General features: G+C 49.3%; 1 protein-coding gene across 1 annotated transcript; it reads right to left on the reverse strand.

The window, feature by feature from the left end:
• Positions 1-61: 61 nt before the first annotated feature.
• MYO1H (myosin IH) lies at positions 62-18,238 on the reverse strand. Its single transcript, XM_030958830.1, is given in 32 exon segments — positions 62-481; positions 1,018-1,117; positions 2,412-2,509; positions 2,958-3,025; positions 3,781-3,916; positions 4,381-4,436; positions 4,941-5,034; positions 5,486-5,569; positions 5,928-5,974; positions 5,977-6,086; positions 6,572-6,656; positions 6,814-6,882; positions 7,340-7,416; positions 7,726-7,839; positions 8,101-8,218; positions 8,829-8,934; positions 9,617-9,697; positions 9,902-9,948; positions 10,149-10,243; positions 11,563-11,654; positions 11,959-12,039; positions 12,555-12,660; positions 13,009-13,076; positions 13,375-13,494; positions 14,161-14,232; positions 14,521-14,634; positions 15,237-15,335; positions 15,681-15,860; positions 16,280-16,360; positions 16,787-16,985; positions 17,308-17,423; positions 18,113-18,238. Coding segments are annotated over 32 exon segments (3,063 nt in total). The 3' UTR covers positions 62-457.
• Positions 18,239-19,069: the final 831 nt, after the last annotated feature.

Here is a 19,069-nt window from a genome sequence, read left to right on the forward strand (position 1 = left end):
TCCCAGCCCTCCCTGTGGGAGAGGCCCAGCTGTTGGGATTCTCTTTGGTCAGTCTGCCTTGAGAAAATTGTTTTTAGACCTGGGTTAATACTGCTCTGCATTTTCTGCAGTGCTCCTGAGTAGTGAGTCAAAGTACAGCTAGAAAAGCCTTTTGGCTTCTGTCCTAATCCTTCCTGACCTTTCAGAGATGGAGATTTTACCTTGGAACTTTGGGGATAAGTGTCCCTGTGACCACGTAACGAGCGTCTCCTACTGGGAACGTTACAGCAACGTCAGGGATTTTATTTATCTATAGTTGAATCGTTTTAAGCTGTAAAAAAAGAGCCTAAAAGATGCAAACAAACTCTCAAATCACAGCAGCCCTGTGGCATCAGAGATTCCAGGGGAGATGTGAGGGCTGGTCTCATCCTGCAGGCTCCTTTCTGTTCCCAGCCAAGGGAACAGGAACTGGTTCTCATCAAGACTTTTTGGGGGTTGACACCTGGGAGGAGAAGAGGAAGGAGCCATTAAATCAGGAATTCTCAAGGTGCCTGGGAAGAGAGGTGGTGGTGGAGTTTCTGTTGGTACACAGAGACAATTCCCCCCATCTCATCTGCAGGATGGAGAACTCCACTCGGAATTCTTCCTTGGAGCTGTCGGCTCCTCAGAGGACCTGCTTGGGTGACAACAAGTGCCTTCCCTTCATCCCACAACCCATTTCAAACATAACTTGATTGAGGGAGGTGGAAAATCATCCCCTAAGGCCTCATTTTGCTGGTGCACATTGAGTTTAGGTCAGACTAAATTCTCTGAGTGCCCACACCTGGAACCAGCCTTGCTGCCCCATCTCTGGGCCAATTCCTGCACAACCCCTGGAGCTGCAGCTCCCAGCAGTGTCTTGGATCACCTCATGCAGGTGACACTGACAGGATGGTCACCTCCTGCTTTGGGAGGGGACTCAGTCCCTCCTGCGCTCCTGCAGGTGGAGATCCAAAGGAGGAAGCACCAGTGCCTCCCTGGGCTCAGCTGAGTCCTTACCACTGTCAGCTGTCCAGTTTTGTCCTTGAAGACCTGAGGCTCTGGCCCCACGGTGAACACCATGGTCCCCCCCTTGCCGGAGCCCACACGGAACCGGAGGCTGGAAGCACAGGAGGGCCCTTGTCACGGACATATTTTATGAAAAATCCTCTCATTAGGATTTTTTCTCCTGAGAGGCCTCAGAAATGAAATGTAAACAATAATTATTTGCTGCTGTGGAATGCAACAGGTGCACCTTTGATCGGTCTCATGTGGTTGTTTTTAATTAGTGGCCAATCACAGTCCGGCTGTCTCAGACTCTCTGGTCAGTCACAAGATTTTATTATCATTCCATTCCTTTTCCATTGCTTTGCTAGCCTCCTGATGAAATCCTTCCTTCTATTCTTTTCATATAGTTTTAATATATCATTTTAATATATATGATAAAATAATAAATCAGCCTTCTGAAACATGGAGTCAAGATTCTCATCTCTTCCCTCGTCCTGGGACCCCTGTGAACATCACCACAGCTCCTGGAGAGCTCTCCCCACAAGAGGCTTTACTCCAAACCCCCTTTATTTCTGTTCCCATGGCAAATCTCGTTAGAGGAGCAGATCAGAGCCTTCAGCTTCGGTGAATTTCCTAAACAATTGCATTATCCCAGCGAGCCCAAGGGGTTGATGAATGGAACAAGGCTGCCCAGCCCAGGCTTTTGAGTGTTCTTGGTGCAATTAAGCACTGGAAGCTAAGCAGATCTGACCTGGAGGAAAGCACTGAGCACACCAAATCTAATTAGAGCTGAAATGCAAAGGCCAGGCTGAAAAGCTGGAGCAGAAGTGCAGGTTTCACCTGCCAGCTCCAATTCCCAGAGAGGTTGGAGACATGGACTGCATCCACCTGCCAGGAGCTCGGGGCTGGCACTGGGAGGAATCACATTTTGGGCCTCCTCAATCCTTCTGGGAGAGGAGCATTTGTCCTGATGTGACCCACAGCTTCCCAGCTGGCTTTCCTGAGGCTAATGGGATCCCCTGTGGAACCACTAAAGCCATGACCTCATGCCCAGGTCACATCAGAAAACTAAAAAAAAAAGAGGGTTTAAAGTACAATCACCTAGAAATAAGCTGGGTTTAGGCAGGTGGGGCATGGGCAGCTGTCAGAGCAGAGCAGCACTCCTAGCAAGGTACAAGGACTCATTGGGATGATTTTTAATACATTTTCTCTCAGTGCATCCCATTTCATCTCCCTGTGCCTCTGGAAGTCACAAAAACAGAGATGCTGCTGCCCCAGACCTGTCCACCTTTGTGCACTGTCTGCTGGGGTGATGTCAACAGTCTTGACCTAGTCCAGGCCTAAAAGGTTTTCCCATGAAATTGAGGCTGCCCAGTGCTCCCCATCCACCTTCCTGCCTTCCTTACCTTCCCTTCACCACTTTGACGACGCTTTGCTTGTTGGCCAATATGCAGAGCTTGGTCACTGTCTCAAAGACGTGCTCACACTGCAGGATCACATCTCCCTGGAAACAAAAAAAAAAAAAGAGGGATAAAGTCACCTGGCATCACCCCAGCACGTGATGGTGCAGAGAAACTCCTTTGGGATGACTACGAGGCAGAAGTGACCAATTTAAACACCCTCTCCAGGGATTATTTAGGATTTATTTGGTCTAAAAAAAAGGAAGGAGCATGTCCAGAGAAGGGGATGGAGAATCAGCCACACCAGGAGGGGCTGAGAGAGCTGGGGGGGCTCAGCCTGGAGAAAAGGAGGCCCAGGGGGGATCTTTTCATTCTCCACTAGTCCCTGGCAGGTTGGGATTCAAGTGAAAGTTTTCATGTTGAGACAGCAAGGATGTAAAGGCCTGGCTGATTACACACTGAAAAACATCAGGAATTGAGTCACTCCAGGAGTTTATTGGATGGTATTGGAGGCATCAGCCCCTCACTTGAACCACCATCCCCATTTCCTACCTTCTGCTTGTTGTCCTCAGGAACATGAATGACCACGATGCCATCACTCAGGTTACTGGTGGAGATCCCTTCAAAAGAAGCCCAAAATTAGAGGAAAACCTACCAAACCCAGCTCCACACCACCCTCAGCTCCTTCCCCCAGGAGAAGCAACTCCAGCCCCACACGGTCACAGAGGAAATCACATTCCTGTCCTTCCTTTGAGTGAAGAACATTCCCATTCTTAGAGCAAAACACACAAAGCTCCTACATGGATTGATTAATTAATCTGAATTTTCAAAATATCTTCTGCAGGTCCCTTTATGTCACCCATTGTCCATAATACAAGTCCAACAGTGGTGATTTAAACCCCTGCATGAGCTGTTTGCCCCAAACTTTTCCCTGGTGCCTTGGTTTTGGTAACAGAAGAGGGGGAAGGATCCATTCTACCCCTGAACTGTAGTTCCAACAGTGCCAGGATTTAAAAAATACCCACAAAAAAGAGTAGGAAAGGTTGGGGTTATTTTTTCTCCTCTCTGTGTCAGCAGAAAGTGACATCCTCCTGCATTTAAACATTTCAAGGAACTCTTACTCATAAAATCATCCTTCAAGGCTTTGTCCAGCCCCCAGGAAAAGAGGGACAGATCATTCCAATATCCTTGCAAGACAAAGTTTCAGAATGCCATCCTTCCTAAAGGATGCCTAGCAGGACAGGAAACCCCACAACAATTCACAGAATCATCAGGGAACGGTTTGGGTTGGAAGAACATTTAGGATCATCCCATTCCACCTAGTCAGGGTTGCTCCCAGTCCCACCCAGCCTTGGACAGTGACTCCCAGAGGTACCTTTCAGGGTGGAATACTCGATTTTCTGTTTGATCTTGGCCATCTCCACCACGTAGGCCGAGCTCTGGGTCAGCACCAGGAGCCGCTCCCGCGCCTTGAACCCGTTCCTGTCGTATTTCACCACGGGGGTCACGTACTGAAAACGGCGAGCTGGAATCAGCATTTCCACCCCTGCAAGCTCCTGCTCCAGGGGTTTGGATTTTCCTGACTGGAAGCAGCTCAGCAAGGTCTCAGCTCCCAGGGATCTGGATTCCCTACACTGGGAAATTCAGGAGGCAGAATCCTGGGAATGATGGGGTCCCTGTGCCCTCTATGCCATAACCATGGGAACTCCAGCTCTGCTCCTGCCCTGGACAGGGCTAGGAATGTTCTTTAAGCTTTCATTAAAAGGACTCTTAAATTACTTTTAATTAGGTTTTCAATTATTTCAATTATTTTTCTCGACTATTTTGAGACCCGTCTCTAATTTAAAAGCAAGGAGATGGTGGCTCTTCATGGAGCATTTCTTCAAGGAAATGCTGCTCTTCATCAGTCCTTGTGTGAGCAACCAGCTCCAGGATTCCAGTGAATGTAATTCCAAGAGTTCTGTCCTTCCCTTACCTTGATGTTCTCCCCACGGATGAGCTGCAGCACTTTGGGGTTTAGGTCATTCTCTTCTGAGGAGCAAACCAGAAAGAGAAACTGGGTGTGGGTATCAGAGCCACAGCCCCAGACAGACACTCCCCACCCCCCAGCAAACTCCAGAGAGCTGGTTTAGCTGTCTTCACCCCAACTGGCTTTTTCCCCTTGGAATTCCTCCCTTCCAAACTGAGGGTGGTCACCTCCAGCTGCTCCCAGACCCATTTTGGTGACTTTTCCTGCCTGACAAGTAAATTCACACTGGGAGTTTCTGCCTGTTCTTGGTTCAGACCCTGGTCCATCCAGGGAATTCTGCTCAGGTTTACGGCTTTCTGTCCCAGAGGGATCCCAGTACCCCCAGTTTGAGAACAATCCAGCAGAGATGTCATGTCACTGGATGTGACAGGGAGGGACTCCACTGGCAGGTGATGCTGCCTCTGCCAGGAGGGAATTTCTCTTGGGAAAAGAGTCTGTTTGGTCAGGCAGGAATTTACAGAGCCAGGAGGACGTGGCTGAGGCCTGCAGGGGTTTGCTGCACTCACTCAGGCGGGTCTCCAGGAAGGGCTGGCTGAGGCTCTCCAGGTAGCCCTCCTTCTTCCCACTGAAAACAGCACTGGTCACCACCTTCTGCTGCAGCTGATGGGAGAAGGAACAGCCTTGACCCTCAGAATCCCACCACTGGGAACACCAGCAGGGACAATGCAAACACTGCCACTCCACAGCATCCTTCTGCCCACACACTGCCCACCTGACCCATGGAGTCTTGGAAATGTGCTGCGTTTCTCCTGAGAGCTTTGGGTTATTCTGGGAAAATCCTACAGATTTTTGGTATTTATGGACCTTTTCCAATTATATGGAGAGCAGATTTCATGCCATAAATTAAGCTCCACCTGTCTGGTCTCTCCATCATGAAGGACACTGGAGGAAACCCCTGGCTCCAGGAGTTTGCTCTCTGTGATGAGAAGTTTGCTCTTATCCCTGAGGGACTGATTGGAGCAGCAGGATCAGAAGGTGCTGCCTGTGTCCCAGTGATCCTCAGGGCTCACACCTGTTTGATCTGCCACATTTGCATTCCTGGGGTTGTTACCTGCACTTTCCTCTCAGCAGTGAGCCCTCGGCAGTATTTCCTCACCAGGTTCCTCATGCAGAGTTTCTGGAGCATCTCAGATGTCTGCATTAAAAAAAAAAAATCAGGAAAAAATAAAGTAGGGAAGTTGTACAAACAGCTCTGCCTGTGCCCAGAGCCTAGAACCCCGTGGGATTAATTTTGTCTTAATTACGGCTTGTGAGTTCACTCTTCTGACACTGCATTTTCCCTTTTAATTGCTTCATAATTTCTCTTGCAAAGACCAACCACTGTGCTATTCCACCCATTCCCACCCAAACACAGCAGATCTTGGGGTTTTCCAAAGGCTCTGAATAGAGGATGAGCCAGCAGCAGATCATCTTCTCCCACCTGGAATGTGCACACACATGGCCACCAAACAGGGGCCACCTCCACCTCCCCCAAAGCCTCCAGAACCCCTCACCTCTTCCAGGATGGAGGGAGGCTGGAGCCAGCTCTTGTCCAGGACATTTTTGGGAGGTGGTCTCGGAGCTTCATCAGGTAGTAGTACTGTGAAAGCCTCACAAAGTCCCTGTTCTCTGCACAGAGGGGTTTCTTCCGATTGATGAAGCCGTTTATGAACCTACAGAAAATATCCCGTGACCTCCAGAAATCCATGGAAATGAGGGGAGGGACAGGCTAAGGATCACTGGTGTTAACACTGAGGGTCAGCCATGGAAATCCCAAGATTTAGAATATTCTAAATATTAACAATATTTAGTTCTGTTGGCCAAACCACAGTGCTTTGGAGTTCTGAAGGAATCGGCTCAGGAGCTGCGTTTAGGGGAGTGGAGAGGGAGGATGAAGAGAATGGAGAGGCATGAGAAAAATTAGGGTGAAATTCTTCCCTGTGAGGGTGGTGAGGCCCTGGCACAGGTTCCCAGGGAAGCTGTGGCTGCCCCTGGATCCCTGGCAGTGTCCAAGGCCAGGCTGGACAGGGCTTGGAGCAGCCTGGGGCAGTGGGAGGTGTCCCCTTGGCAGGAGGGGGAACTGGATGGGCTTCGAGGTCCCTTCCAACCCAAACCATCGTGGGGTTCTGTGGCTGGGCAATATGGCTGGGACAGTTACTTCCTGATGGTCTGCACTGCCCACGTCCTCTTCTTGGCTGCCCTCCGTGCCAGGGCTCCTCTCCAGTAGGCCTCCAGCTTGATTGCTGCAAGAGACAATCATTCCTGGGCTTTGGCCTTCACGTTCCCCCAGCAGGAGCCAAAACTGGTTATTTTGCAGCTCTAAAAAGCAGCTGGTGGCAAGTTTGGAAGGTTTTGGAAAGCCCCCAGCCCTAAGAGAATCCCCCATTGCAGAGCCTGTACCTGCTTTCCTCTTCTTCTGGTAGGCTCTTTGCCCAAGGAATCCTTTGTATTTGGCCTGGAGTCTGGAAACTGGAAAGAAGGCAGAGACATCACTGGCACCTGCAGGGTCAGGGCGGTGAGGAGCTGAGCTCCTGCCCTCCATGGCACAGGGGACAGAGGGCACCAGAAGCAGCCCCTGTAGGGACCATGCCCTTCAGTTCTGCTTCTCAAGGAACCCCCAGGATGAGACAGAAGAGACCCCAGTCCCAAGGGAAAGGCTCTTGGTGCATCTGGGCATGGACAGGGAGGTACTCATAGGATTGAGGAGCTCCAAAGGAGCCACAAATCCACAATTCGAGGGATTTCCCCCCAGCCTGGAGCAACTTTACTGAGTTTTCCATGGATTCTGAGAGCTAGGCAGACCATAGCCCATCCCATTCCATCACTGCCATGGGCAGGGACACCTCCCACCATCCCAGGCTGCCCCAAGCCCCACCCAAGCCAGAGCCAGAAAGAAGGTCCCAGAGCAAGGGAATTGGAACCTTACGCAGCAGGTGCTTTCTGTACTCAAAGGCATCTTCTGTGGCAAACAGGGTCTTTGGGAAACGGATGAATATTTTGGTTCTGAAAAAGAGACCAGGAGCAGGTTATCCATGGTGAGCCATCCTTCCTGAGCAGGATCAGAGACCCCCACAAACAGCTGTAATGCCACCCAAGCCTGAGCTGCCTTGGGCTGCCCAGGGAAGCAGGAGAAGCTGGAGCCCTAACCCAGAAATGGAAGAAATGAGGTTGGATTCAAGCTCCCATGGAAACAGGTAAAAATAATGAGGAAATTTGTGCATCTGGGGGTTTTATCTCTCTCCTTGCTCCTGTCACAGACAGGACAGAGGATGCAGGACAGCAAACACTGAGCAGCCAGAGCAAGGAACTTACCTTCCTAATTTGTACTCCTCAGGCTTGTAACCAATGTGTTTGATGAGTCTCTCCACACCCTCTGCTGCTGGCCCATGCCAGTGTGGCCAGGTAGCTGGGCAGAGACTTTTGTACCTGAAACATCAGGAGGACATCCATGCAAACAACCTGAAGTTCGAGGAACCCCTTCCTGAAACCAGCCCTGAAATCCCCTCTGCTTTACTCAAGGCAGGAGATGCCAACAGAGACCAAAACAATGCAGATAACAGGCAAAGGATATTTTTGAAGGAGAAGGGGTTTGGCTGGCAACTCTCACTGCTGGGACTGGAGTTTTGCTTGCTCTGCAGCCCTCAGGAGGGCAGGATGACCTGGCCAGAGGGGAGGCAGCTCCCTCACCTTTGCAGGAAGAGCTCATACTTGCGGCTGTAGGCGAAGCCAGCGCGTCTCACCCGCAGGTGCTCCATCAGCCCCAGGTACTTCACCTGGTGTCGGATCAGGAAATCATCAAACTTCCCTGCAGCAAGAGCACACCTCCACTGGTCAGTTCTGCCTGGGGAAGCTCATCCACATCCCCGTGTGCTGGGGGAAATCAGGAAGGAACCAAATCCCCAATTACCTACGGGGACAAATCTGCTGCCAGCTTAAACAGTGTTTAAGCACGGTGTTTACTCCCCAATACCTATCACCTATGTTAGACAGTGAGCTTCTACTCTTAACCAGTCTAAAAATGCCAACACCACAGCAAAAGATGGAGGCCAAGAAGAAGAAGGAGAAAGGCAGGACACACCCAGATCCCTCCATCTTGCCTCCTGAACCCCCATTCTAAAAACCCCAAAATCTACTTTTTCACCCTTGTGATAAATTCACTGTCATTCCACTTAAACTGTTGTGGCTTGTAATCCTTCATGTAAAGGTTGGTAATTGTAAGGGCTAGGGCTAAATCAAAGGCACAGGGATCTTGGGCTCTGTGCCAAGGTCTCTGAGCCCCCTGACAGGTCTCAAGTCCTCCAGGGCAGCCAGAGGAATTTCCTGGGTTCCCACAACATACACACACTGCACCCTGCTCCAAAGAAATCCCTCTGCCCATTCCTTGGACTCAGCAGAGCCTTCAGGCCCAGCCTCACCAGGCTCCTTGTTCTCATTGGGTTTGATGCAGCGGATGTACGAGGGCTCCTTGGACATCAGGATCTCGATCAGACTCGTCAGGCTGTTCTTGAACTGGGTTGCAACCTAGGACAGCATCAAAAGGACTTCCTGAGCTCTGGAACTCCTCCCTGCAGGAAGGGAAATGGACTCCCTGCATCCAGCTTAAACCTGGAAGCAAAAGCTGATGGTGCATTGGTAGCCTGAAGATTTGGAGCGTGGTCAGTTGTGTCAGTGCTGAGCTGGAGCATTTGAGCTCTGGCCATGCAGCTGGACACATCTGGACACAGCAGGCAGCCCTTCAGAGCCCCCTGCTCCTTGGGGGATGTGCTATGGGATGTCACTTGGCTGACTGCTGTCTCAGCAGCGCCACTGTCCCTCTGCCAGGGAGCTCTCAGGGGTGGATGGCAGCAAAAACATCCACCAAGTGCAGGAATCCCAAAACCCCACAGTTTATAGGGTGGGAAGGGCCCTCTGGAGATCACCCAGTCCAACCCCCTACCAAGGCAGGGTCACCCAAAGCAGGTGACACAGGAATGTGTCCAGGTGGGTTTGGAATGGCTCCAGACCCTCCCTGGGCAGCTCCATGGAAAACTCTTCCTCAGGTTGAGGCAGAACTTGTGTTTTAGTTTATGTTGTGTTTTAGTTTATGTTGTGTTTTATTGTGTTTTAGTTTATGGCCATCAGGACTGAGGAAGGGATCAGGGATTAAACCAAGGCTTGGGAAGCTGAGTTGATATTCAGAATCAAGACTAAAGACAGAACTCACAGTCTCTGGTCTCCTCCTGTTGTCCAGCTCTGACAGGAGGAAACACTCCCTGATGATGCTGTTCTTGGAGTTGCACAGCACCTAAAACAGGAGGAGATAAAAGTTGCCCTATTGAGCAGTCCTTCTACTCCTCCTGAGAGCAGCACAGCCCTGAAAACCTGCACAGAGATGCCTAAAGATCAGCGCTAAAGAGAAAATGATGTTTTTGTTTGCTACATAGAGTAAATAAATCTTCTGCACCAAGCAGGTGATGTAAAAGAGCAGCATCTCTTTTTTTGTGCTTACCTCTTTCAGGTTTCTGTATAACAGATCATTATTCTTCTCCAGAAATCCTGAAAAAATTGAATTAAAAGAAATTAAAAAAGAAAATAGGAGCACTCATATCCTCAAAATTCTCACTGCAGCCACATTTAAGCCTTGCAGGTCAGTGCCTGCAGAGGGCAGGTATTTTGCAATTCCTCTGCCCATCAAGTCACCGTCACCCACAGCAGTTCAGGAGCTCAGGAGATCCAGCCTGGCCATTCCCACTCACCCACAGCACAGTAGGTGACCTCTCCTGCGTAGTGGAGGAGGCGGAAATCCACCCAGTCGATCGATTTCCGCGTCTTCTGATCCGCCAGCTTGCGCCTGCCGGGGGGAAAACCCAACAGAACACCAGGAGAAAGAGCAGCAAAGAGATTCCCTCAGCTTGGGGACAGCTAGGAAGGTGGTGTTTGATCCTATTGATGGGGCTCTGACTGTGCAGTTATGGTCCTTGAGCAAACCATCATCTCTCGCTGCTGGCACTCCCATAAACTCCTCAGGATACCTGGGATCTACTCGTGGTCATTTGGCAGTAATCACCCATTCCAGAAGTATTTCTATTTCTTCCCATGACATCCATTTAAATATATTTTTACTGCTTATGTGGGGGGAAAAAACCACCAGCTTCCTCAACCCCAAAGCGAACCCAAGGGGGAAAGGATTTCGGACATTTCGCCCTAGAGCAAGAACCCAAATACAAAGGAAAAATCCAAATGTTCAAGAATAGCAGGAATATTTCAGAAAGCAAGGATTTCTGAGGGGAAAAAAAAAGAACCAAACAAGAAAAAAAAAAAAGAGCAACTTCACAGCTGAATTTTCAGCTTTGTAAGCAGTCACAAACAGCAGAGCTGAGTGTCACAACAGCACGTTCATGTATCAAAGCTCCTTCCAAGAGCAGATCCCGTGGAAGTAGCTCCAGCACTTCTATTTAAAGCTTTTAATCAGGCAGAACAGCATTAAGGCACATTGTGGTGACAAGGAAGTTGGCTACAAATTTTCCACTTGGCTGTGGTGGAGTTCAGAGCTGCAGGAACAGTGACAGCTCAGCACTGTGACTCTCAATTGATGACTTGTCACAGCCCTTCAGCAGCTCCTGCAGGGAAGTGCCAGCGCAGCCCGGCGCCAACGCGCTCAGCTGCCACCAAAACGGGATCCAAACCCTCTCCAAATGGAGTATGAACCAAAATGTCACTCATCCGGGGGAGAGGAGCACGAGCATTTTCTCTCCTCTTCGTACTCCAAGCTCACACAGAACAAGATGGGTGTAAATATTTACATATCCCCCCTCAGCCTCAGGCATTTGGCTCCTTGTCACAACAACTTCAGCTTTTCCTGGAGTCCCTGGGGACCAAAGCCATCTATGCCTAAAGCCGTTTAACCTTCCTAGGCTAAAATCCTGGGTTAAAATCCCCTAATTTTGGTGTGGAATGACAGACTCAAAGCTCAGCATCAGAGCAGTGAAGAGACAGAGCCCTGCTCACACCTCCCAGCACCCTGGATCCACCAGTGGAGATTCCCAACATGAGACACTGGATGGGCTGTTTGGTTCCCTCTGGGACAAGGCAGAGATTGTTCCCTCCCAGCCCTGGCATGGATTTGGGATAGGAAGGGTCTGGGGTAGGATACAGAGGGTAAATGCATACGTCACGAAGTGGGCATGGTCTCCTACTTTCTCTTCCAGCTTTTCCAAGAAGCTCAAATCAGTCGCTTCCCCAGGCCGTAAGCACTCCTCATCCTGGAACAGCAGGCACTGGATCAGAGCTGCTCTGAGCTCATATTCCCCCCTCAACAACAAAATTTAGGACAACGTTGCCCCACAAACCCAAAGCTCCACTGCAGGGGAAGCAGAACATCCCCCACCTTTAACTCCCCCCGAAATCAGATCCTCTGCCTCATCCTCTGGGTGTTTGTTACAGGAATCTGTGTTTATGTTCTGGATAACACAGACCCATCCCATAATTAGAGGGGAAAATGTGATTAAGAACCATTAGAGCAAGGCACAGGCCTGCATTTTAATTTAGTACAAACTCTGTTCTTACCAGGATGGAGATTATTCCTTTGTGCTTCTGCTCAACCAAGTCACAGATGATTTTGTTGTTAAAATATGGGATTGGTTCCCACTGGAAAAGGGAAAAAGGAAGAACAGTTTTAGATTAGGACCTTTTCTTTGCAATTTTTGAAGTTTTTTGGTACTTAAATAAGATTTGGCATCAGATCTCACTGAAATGAGTGGTGTGAATTAGGATCCACTGAGGGAAAAGGTGACAGTACAGTGATCCATGATCCCAATCCAGAGTTCTCCTGCTCCCAGCAGCCCACACCATCCTCTTGTTCTCTACTTAAATCCTCTCCATCTTCCCATGTTTTACTGCTGGAATCCCTCATTCTCCAGGGACATTGTCACTGCTGAGCATCTGAGTTTTGGGGAAGGTCCTTCCTCTTACTTAAATGACATCAATTAAATCTGGGCTAAATTGCACTTCAAAAGGGCTGCAGAAAGAGACCCCTGCAAATCCTACACTTCCCATGGGAACAATAACAATCCAAAAAAGCAGGATCACTTTCACACTGGTGATCAAAAGCATTCAGTGCAATGGCAGTTCAAAGGGAAAAGGGAGGGGGAAATATAATTTACCTCAATGCCTTCTAGTTCATATTCCTCCTGCTCTGCCTTCAGGGTCATCTCAATCAGCAGCTGCTGCAGCTTCTCATTGCAGTAATTAATGCAGAACTGCTCAAAACTTCAGGGAGGTTAAATGAGCAGCAGGTTTGATGTGATCCCGGGGCACTTTTGCTTCTTCCTCCATGGACTAAACCACCCATTCCCATATAGAAACCAAGCCCTCCTTTCCACAGGGACCAAATTCCCCATTTTTACAGGGACCAAACCTCCCCATTCCCACACAAACAGACCCACCCCCTGCTCCCACACTGTTGCACCACAGCCCAAGGCAAAGCTTTTCCTGGGGTCCAGCAAAGCCCTGCACCCAGGTTTTAGTGCCCTGTACTGGGCTGAGGGCACTCTCAAAAATTCATGCAGGAATGTCCTGTACCCCCAGGTCACCCCAAATCCCGGGAACAGCCCTTACCTGTTTGTGTCCAGCACTTCAAAGCCATAAATATCCAGCAGGCCAATAACTGTTTTCGGAGTGGGGTCCTGCCAAAAACACCCCTGCTCTGCCATTGCTCCTTCCCTGCAGGTGGCTGCTCTCACCTGAGCTTCAAACTTTCTCTTTCAGAGAAATCTCAGTGGAGAAGCCACTTTAAGGCAGGTAATGGACTGCTAAAACTCTTTAACAGGGAGTAACTAAAGGGTTTTCCAGCTCAGGGCTGGGGCATGTCCCAGCAGCAATTTATCCAACATCCCAGATATTTGGTGATGAGGGTTGTGGGGCCTCTCTGGAGAAACTGCTCAGCATTTTAGGAGCATTCAGGACACCAGACAAGAAACCAACCTGGTTGGCAAGAGAGCCATTGATTTTGTTGACCAGCCATGTGAAGGTCCTTCCATAAATTGCTTTTGCTACGGCGTCGAGGGCGTAGAATGCCAGATCCACATTCAGTGGGCTGAGCACCTGGAAATAAAGATATCCCAGAGAGGATGAGCACCCAGGGGATCAGAGCAAACCTCTGCACAGCCAGGTCGCATCTATGGCTTGGAGAAGCAGCCACATTGTCCTAAAGCACAGCACAGCCACCCCTGGACTGCAGCCGTTCCTGCAGGGGCTTAGAATGGGATCATTTAAGGTCCTTTCCAGCCCAAATCAATCTGGAATTCCCTGATTTTCCCTACAGCTTTATTTTCCACCAGTGTTCCTTCAGTCTGGTGTATCCCCAGCTGCCAGCAGGTTTGGGGCACTACATTTTGGTGAGCATTAATTTAGATGAAGCAGGAAAATATTCTGACCTCATTTTACTTCTATATTATTAAAATAAAAATATAAAATGTTCAAAGAGTGGTTTTCTCTGTTTGTGAAGCCCAGGAAGCACCGTGGCTTGGGCAAGGGGAAATTGTTTGGCTCAAATACAAGTCCCTGTTCCAGTTTTTTAACAGCTCCTGCCTTGTTCAGCAATAAAACTCCAATATATTTTAGTTTAATGTCTCAGACTGGAAGAAGGGGATGTGGAGGAGGAGAGGGACAGTCAGAGGAATCTGATTTACACTCAGAACTGGCTCCTCACCCACCCCCCAGGTGGGGGTCTCCCAGATTAATCTGTGACTACACAGAACTCCCTGGTACCTCCTCAGATCTGGCTTCGATCTTCCTGTTGGTGAGAGCTTCCTGCAGGATGGACAGGTGAGCACCCAGGAGCTGCAGGGAGAGAAATATCTGCACTCAGAGCACAGCCACAGGTCCCTGATTAAAAAAGCAGCACTGTGTGATCAGCAGGGCACAACCTCCAGCCACCCCCATCTTGGAGCCATAGGAGATAAGGAAATTTCAGGGAGAAAACTCGAGGTGCTTTACTACAGCTGGGTATTTTTAGAGTTATCCTTATGCTTTTCGGGAATAAATATCTTGTACCAATAAGAAAAGCCCAGCAAGGTTCAGGTTTTCCTCCCAGCACTGGGAATTCTGGGCCCATCTGGGCAGAGGCACCTTGGAAATCCACTTGATCTGGGAGCCGTCGCGGATGATGGCGTGGCCATTGCTGTCCTCCTCAAACTGGATGTTCCCAAGGTGCAGGACACTGGCAACGATTCCAAAGAGATGCTGATAATGGGAGATATTCCATTAGAACATGGTTTCTCACAGCCCTGTGGGGTGGTGCTGATATTTCCTGCCATTAGTTAACAGAATTTTGGCCGGGCTGAAGGAGGTGAACCAAAGGATCCAGTACCACCGCTGGCATCATGCTCTTCACCACCCACTCCCTCAATCCCACTGAATCATGGAATTCCAGAGGGGTTTAGGGTGGAAAGGAACTTAGAGATCACTCAGTTCCACCCCTGCCAGGACAGGGACACCTTCCACTATCCCAGGTTGCTGCAAGCCCCATCCATCCTTGGACATTTCCAGGGATGGGGCGGCCACAGCTTCTCTGGGCAGCCTGTGCCAGGGACCCAGTTTCTTCCCAATATCTAACCCAAACCTACTGTGTGCCAGTGGGAAGCCATTCCCCTTTGTCCTGTCACCCCAGGCCCTTGTCCAAAGTCCCTCTCCATGTTTCTTGTGAGCCCCTCCAGTCCTGATCACCCAAAGTGTGTCCTGTTCCACCTTTCACCCCTCTCCAAGGCTGCTCCCATCGCTTCAGGAAAAGAGCAGTGCCCTCCTCTCTGAAATCCCTTTGCTCAGTCCCTTTTCACCAGCAGTACCTCGATATCCTTTTCAGTGAAGTCAATGATGGAAAAAGCTTTCCGGACTATTTTCCAGTCATTCTTGTCATTGATAGAAAACACTTTGGCACATCGACCCTGGGCAGCAAAAGAAAGATGAATTAATATAATTAATTGGTAAAGAACTTTCATTATCAGCAAACACAGATACTTCTGGGCACACTGCTTTCATTGCCAGTTCCCTTGGTGAGTTTTTTCACTGTTCTTAATCCTGAGCATGGCTCCTTTGATCAAATCTTTCAGTTTATACTGGAAACCCCAAATAAATCAAACCCCTGAGTGTGGAGAGCATCACCATAAATTGGCTGAAGCTGTGCAGAGCTTGATCTTCCAGCCATCCTTTATTTTTACGGTAAGAATACCTTCTGCCCAAGCTGCATTTTCCATCCTTACAGTCCCTGATGAGCTGCAGCTCCCACTGACCTGGATGAGGTACGTGTATTTCTGGGGGTTACGCTCCAGCCCGAGCCAGCAGAGCAGATCCTTGTCCCCCCCCTCCAGCAGCTGGTAGAAAATATGGAAATTCCTCTCTCCGTGGTTTTGGTGGACAACTCGGGATTTCTCAATCAGGTAGCTGAGGATGTGCCCTCCCACTGGAGCTCCCTGGCACAGCAAAGCAGGCAGATCAACACCAAAAATACCAATAATCCCTGTGACTGCTGTTTCTTTACTCCCAGGAATGAGGAACAGGCTCAGGAAAAGCCAAATTCTGCTGTCATTTATCTGCCACCTTTTGTTTAAGAGTGTCCAGCAACAGGACAAGGATTTGCTGTCCTGTAAAAGTAACCTGAGCTTTAAAACTCTCTATGAGCTTTCCCTGGAGCACTGCCAGGATTGCCAGCAAGGCTGGAAGTTTTCAGGATGGATAACCAGTGACCTCACCTGCAAAATGCAAGGTCTGCAAAAACAGGGTCAGAAATGTGCAGGGTAAGAATTAATAAATCCTGGGCTGCCTGCTCAGCATCCAGGAGGTTTCTCAGACACAGCTCCTTTCCCCAGCGCTCCACTGAGCTTGTTCTCACCTTAAAATCAAACTGGATGTCCATGTACTTCCCAAACCTGCTGGAGTTGTCGTTGCGCAGGGTTTTTGCATTCCCAAAAGCCTGGGGGCAAGCAGAGAGGGAAAGTCACTCCTCACCTCACTGGGACCAAGTGACCAAGACTTGCTGCTTCAGCCAAGTCCCATTGAATTGAGTGGGATTAAAAAAAAATACAAACTAATGCATTTTCATAGCTTTGAAGCGGAATTCAGCTAAACCAATTACTGATTTTCCTTATCTAGCCCTAAGGAACTGCTGCACAGTGCAGTTTTCTTGTATTTTCTTGTATTTCTTCCAGACGTCCTCAAATCAAACCCCAAATTCAAATTTTTCGAACATTAAATGATACTAAATCCCAAATATCCTTTCAGGGGCTGTGCCAATATTGGTCATTCTTGCTCAGAGCTGCAGATTTGCAGGGAATCTTCGAGCAGTGAGGCCACCAACTCCAACCCCTCTGCATTTTTGGGTCTTCCTTTGGTTTCTCACCTCGAGGACGGGGTTGGAGAGCAGGAGCCGGTCCCGGACAGTCTGGAGCTGCTCCGTGGTGGGACAGGTGACTGCATAGTACTGCAGGATCTTCTTGGATGCTTCTGTCTTGCCAGCCCCACTCTCCCCAGAGATGAGGATGAAGTGGTTGTTGAACTCATTGCACATCACCCTGTAGGCGTTGTCAGCTATGGCATAGCTGGGACAGGCACAGGAGGGGAAACATCCATTAGGAATGGCACAGGAGGAGGAATAGCAAAGGTTTCCAAGAGTTTTTACTCGTGGTTTAGTGTTGGACAGGGTCATGGAATCCCAAAATGGGTTGGAAGGGGTGGTAGGGATCATCTCGTTCTGGGCAGGGATACCCACTGCGAAAGCTGGGCTCAAAACCTGAGCCTGACTCAAGGCCTGACAGCAAAAACCAGGCCTAGTGACTGTGGACACCCCCCGTGGTGGCAGCAGAGCATTACAGGGAAATCCCAAATTAGGAATACGCACAGAGGTGCCAGGGGAACACTCACAGGTGTGGGGGCAGCTCAAAGAAGTTCACGCCCCGGTAAAGCTGCATCTGAGACACTGTGTAAAGGTCCAGCTCCTGGTAGGGGTTCACAGACACGAGGAGAGAGCCAATGTAGGTCTGCAGGGAGAGAAAGCCTGGTGGGACACCTGCTCCACCCCAAAATCCCAAAGGAGGAGCCAAGGGACACCTGCTTCGCCCCAAAATCCAAAGGAGGAGCCAAGGGGCACCTGCTCTACCCCAAAATCCCAAAGGAGGAGCCAAGTACCTGAGGACATTATTCACAAACAAATGGCAAAGTTGGTACAGAGTTTGTTATGGGAGAACCAAACCAACCAAGCAGAACCCTTCCCAAACTGATACCAAACTTCTTCCAAAATCCCCTTGGTTATGAGTAAAGCTGAACCATGAGAGCAAGCTCAGAGCCTGACAATTTAAATGCAAGGATTTGGGATCTCTTGGTGCTTCCAGGACCCTTCTCCTACTAAAGTTAACACAACACAAAATAAAACCCTCAGCCCTTCCCAGATAAACCTTGTCCTGACTTCCTGCAATCACAGCTTTCCCTTTTCCATTCCCTTCTTATTTACTGCACATCCTTTAAAGCTTTGCAAGGCAACTCAGAGCAAGCTGAGATTTATTTTCATGAGTTCAAGCAGATAAAATTATTCCTGGGTGATCACTCTGCTGGGCACTACCAACACCTTGTGAGATACACACAGGATACTCAGCTCTTCCTCCTGGACCTGACCAGCAAGGCCACCTCAGGGACATCTCAGCAGCCACGTGGCCACCTCAGGGACACTTACATAGATGAGGTTCTCCTGGTAGCGCTTGCGAAGGTTGTTGAGGAAAGCAGCCTCGCTGGTGTGGGAATCCAGAAGGACAAAATCCTGCACCCCGACCTTGTCCCGGGCTATCAGAGCCCCTTCCATGATGTCCTCGCCGTTCTCGTCCACCTCCTCCTTCTACAACACAAAGGTTTTGGGGTGCAGGGTCAGGAGGGGGCAGAGAGGTCCCTTCCCCAGGGACAAAAATCAGCCTTGCACAGGTAATTCCAAGAGATCATTATTCCAGCTTGTCCAAGGATGGCGATTCCATCCAGGCTCTTCCCAGTCCAGACTCGCTGCTGTGAGCAGGAAGGAAGATCCCAGTTTCCATAAAAATTGAGGCAAACCCAGCCCTGGACATGTAATCAGGATCTGAACACTCAATAACTCAATCTTGACAGAATTTTTCAGGTATAAAGTTGGAATAAACAGTGGAAGGGACCAGAAAAAATCCTTATTTTTTCCCTTTATACAGATCTAGGTGTGAAAATAGAGAATCCCTGGAAAAGGCTGCGAGGGATTTGACTTGTAGGCAAAAAAAGATGAATCCCACAGCAGCACTCTGCACAAGAATGTGATTCCCAGTGCTTTCCAGCAGCAGCTCCAAGTCAGCTTTCAGTGCTGGCAGCAGATGTCCCCACACGCCAGCGAGAGGCACGGCCACTGCTGATAAAATGATCAGAGAGGAACCTGGGGATGTTAAACCCTGCCCAGCATCCCCCATCCTTCTCCAAAGGCTGAGAGGTGCAAAAGAGGCTGTCCCTGGCACAACCAAATCCTCTTGCACCGTCCACTTCTGATTCTTTATAGTAGAAATTGAATTTATCTGGGAAACTCTCACTGCTGAGGGTCAAGCTCGATTCCCAGTCTATAAAAATATACTGTGATTTTTATTTACTTAAACCAAGGTGCTAATTTCATGTTAGCAAATAAAAA

The sequence above is a fragment of the Camarhynchus parvulus genome, chromosome 15 (genome assembly GCF_901933205.1).
Source record: "Camarhynchus parvulus chromosome 15, STF_HiC, whole genome shotgun sequence".
NCBI classification, from domain to species: domain Eukaryota; kingdom Metazoa; phylum Chordata; class Aves; order Passeriformes; family Thraupidae; genus Camarhynchus; species Camarhynchus parvulus.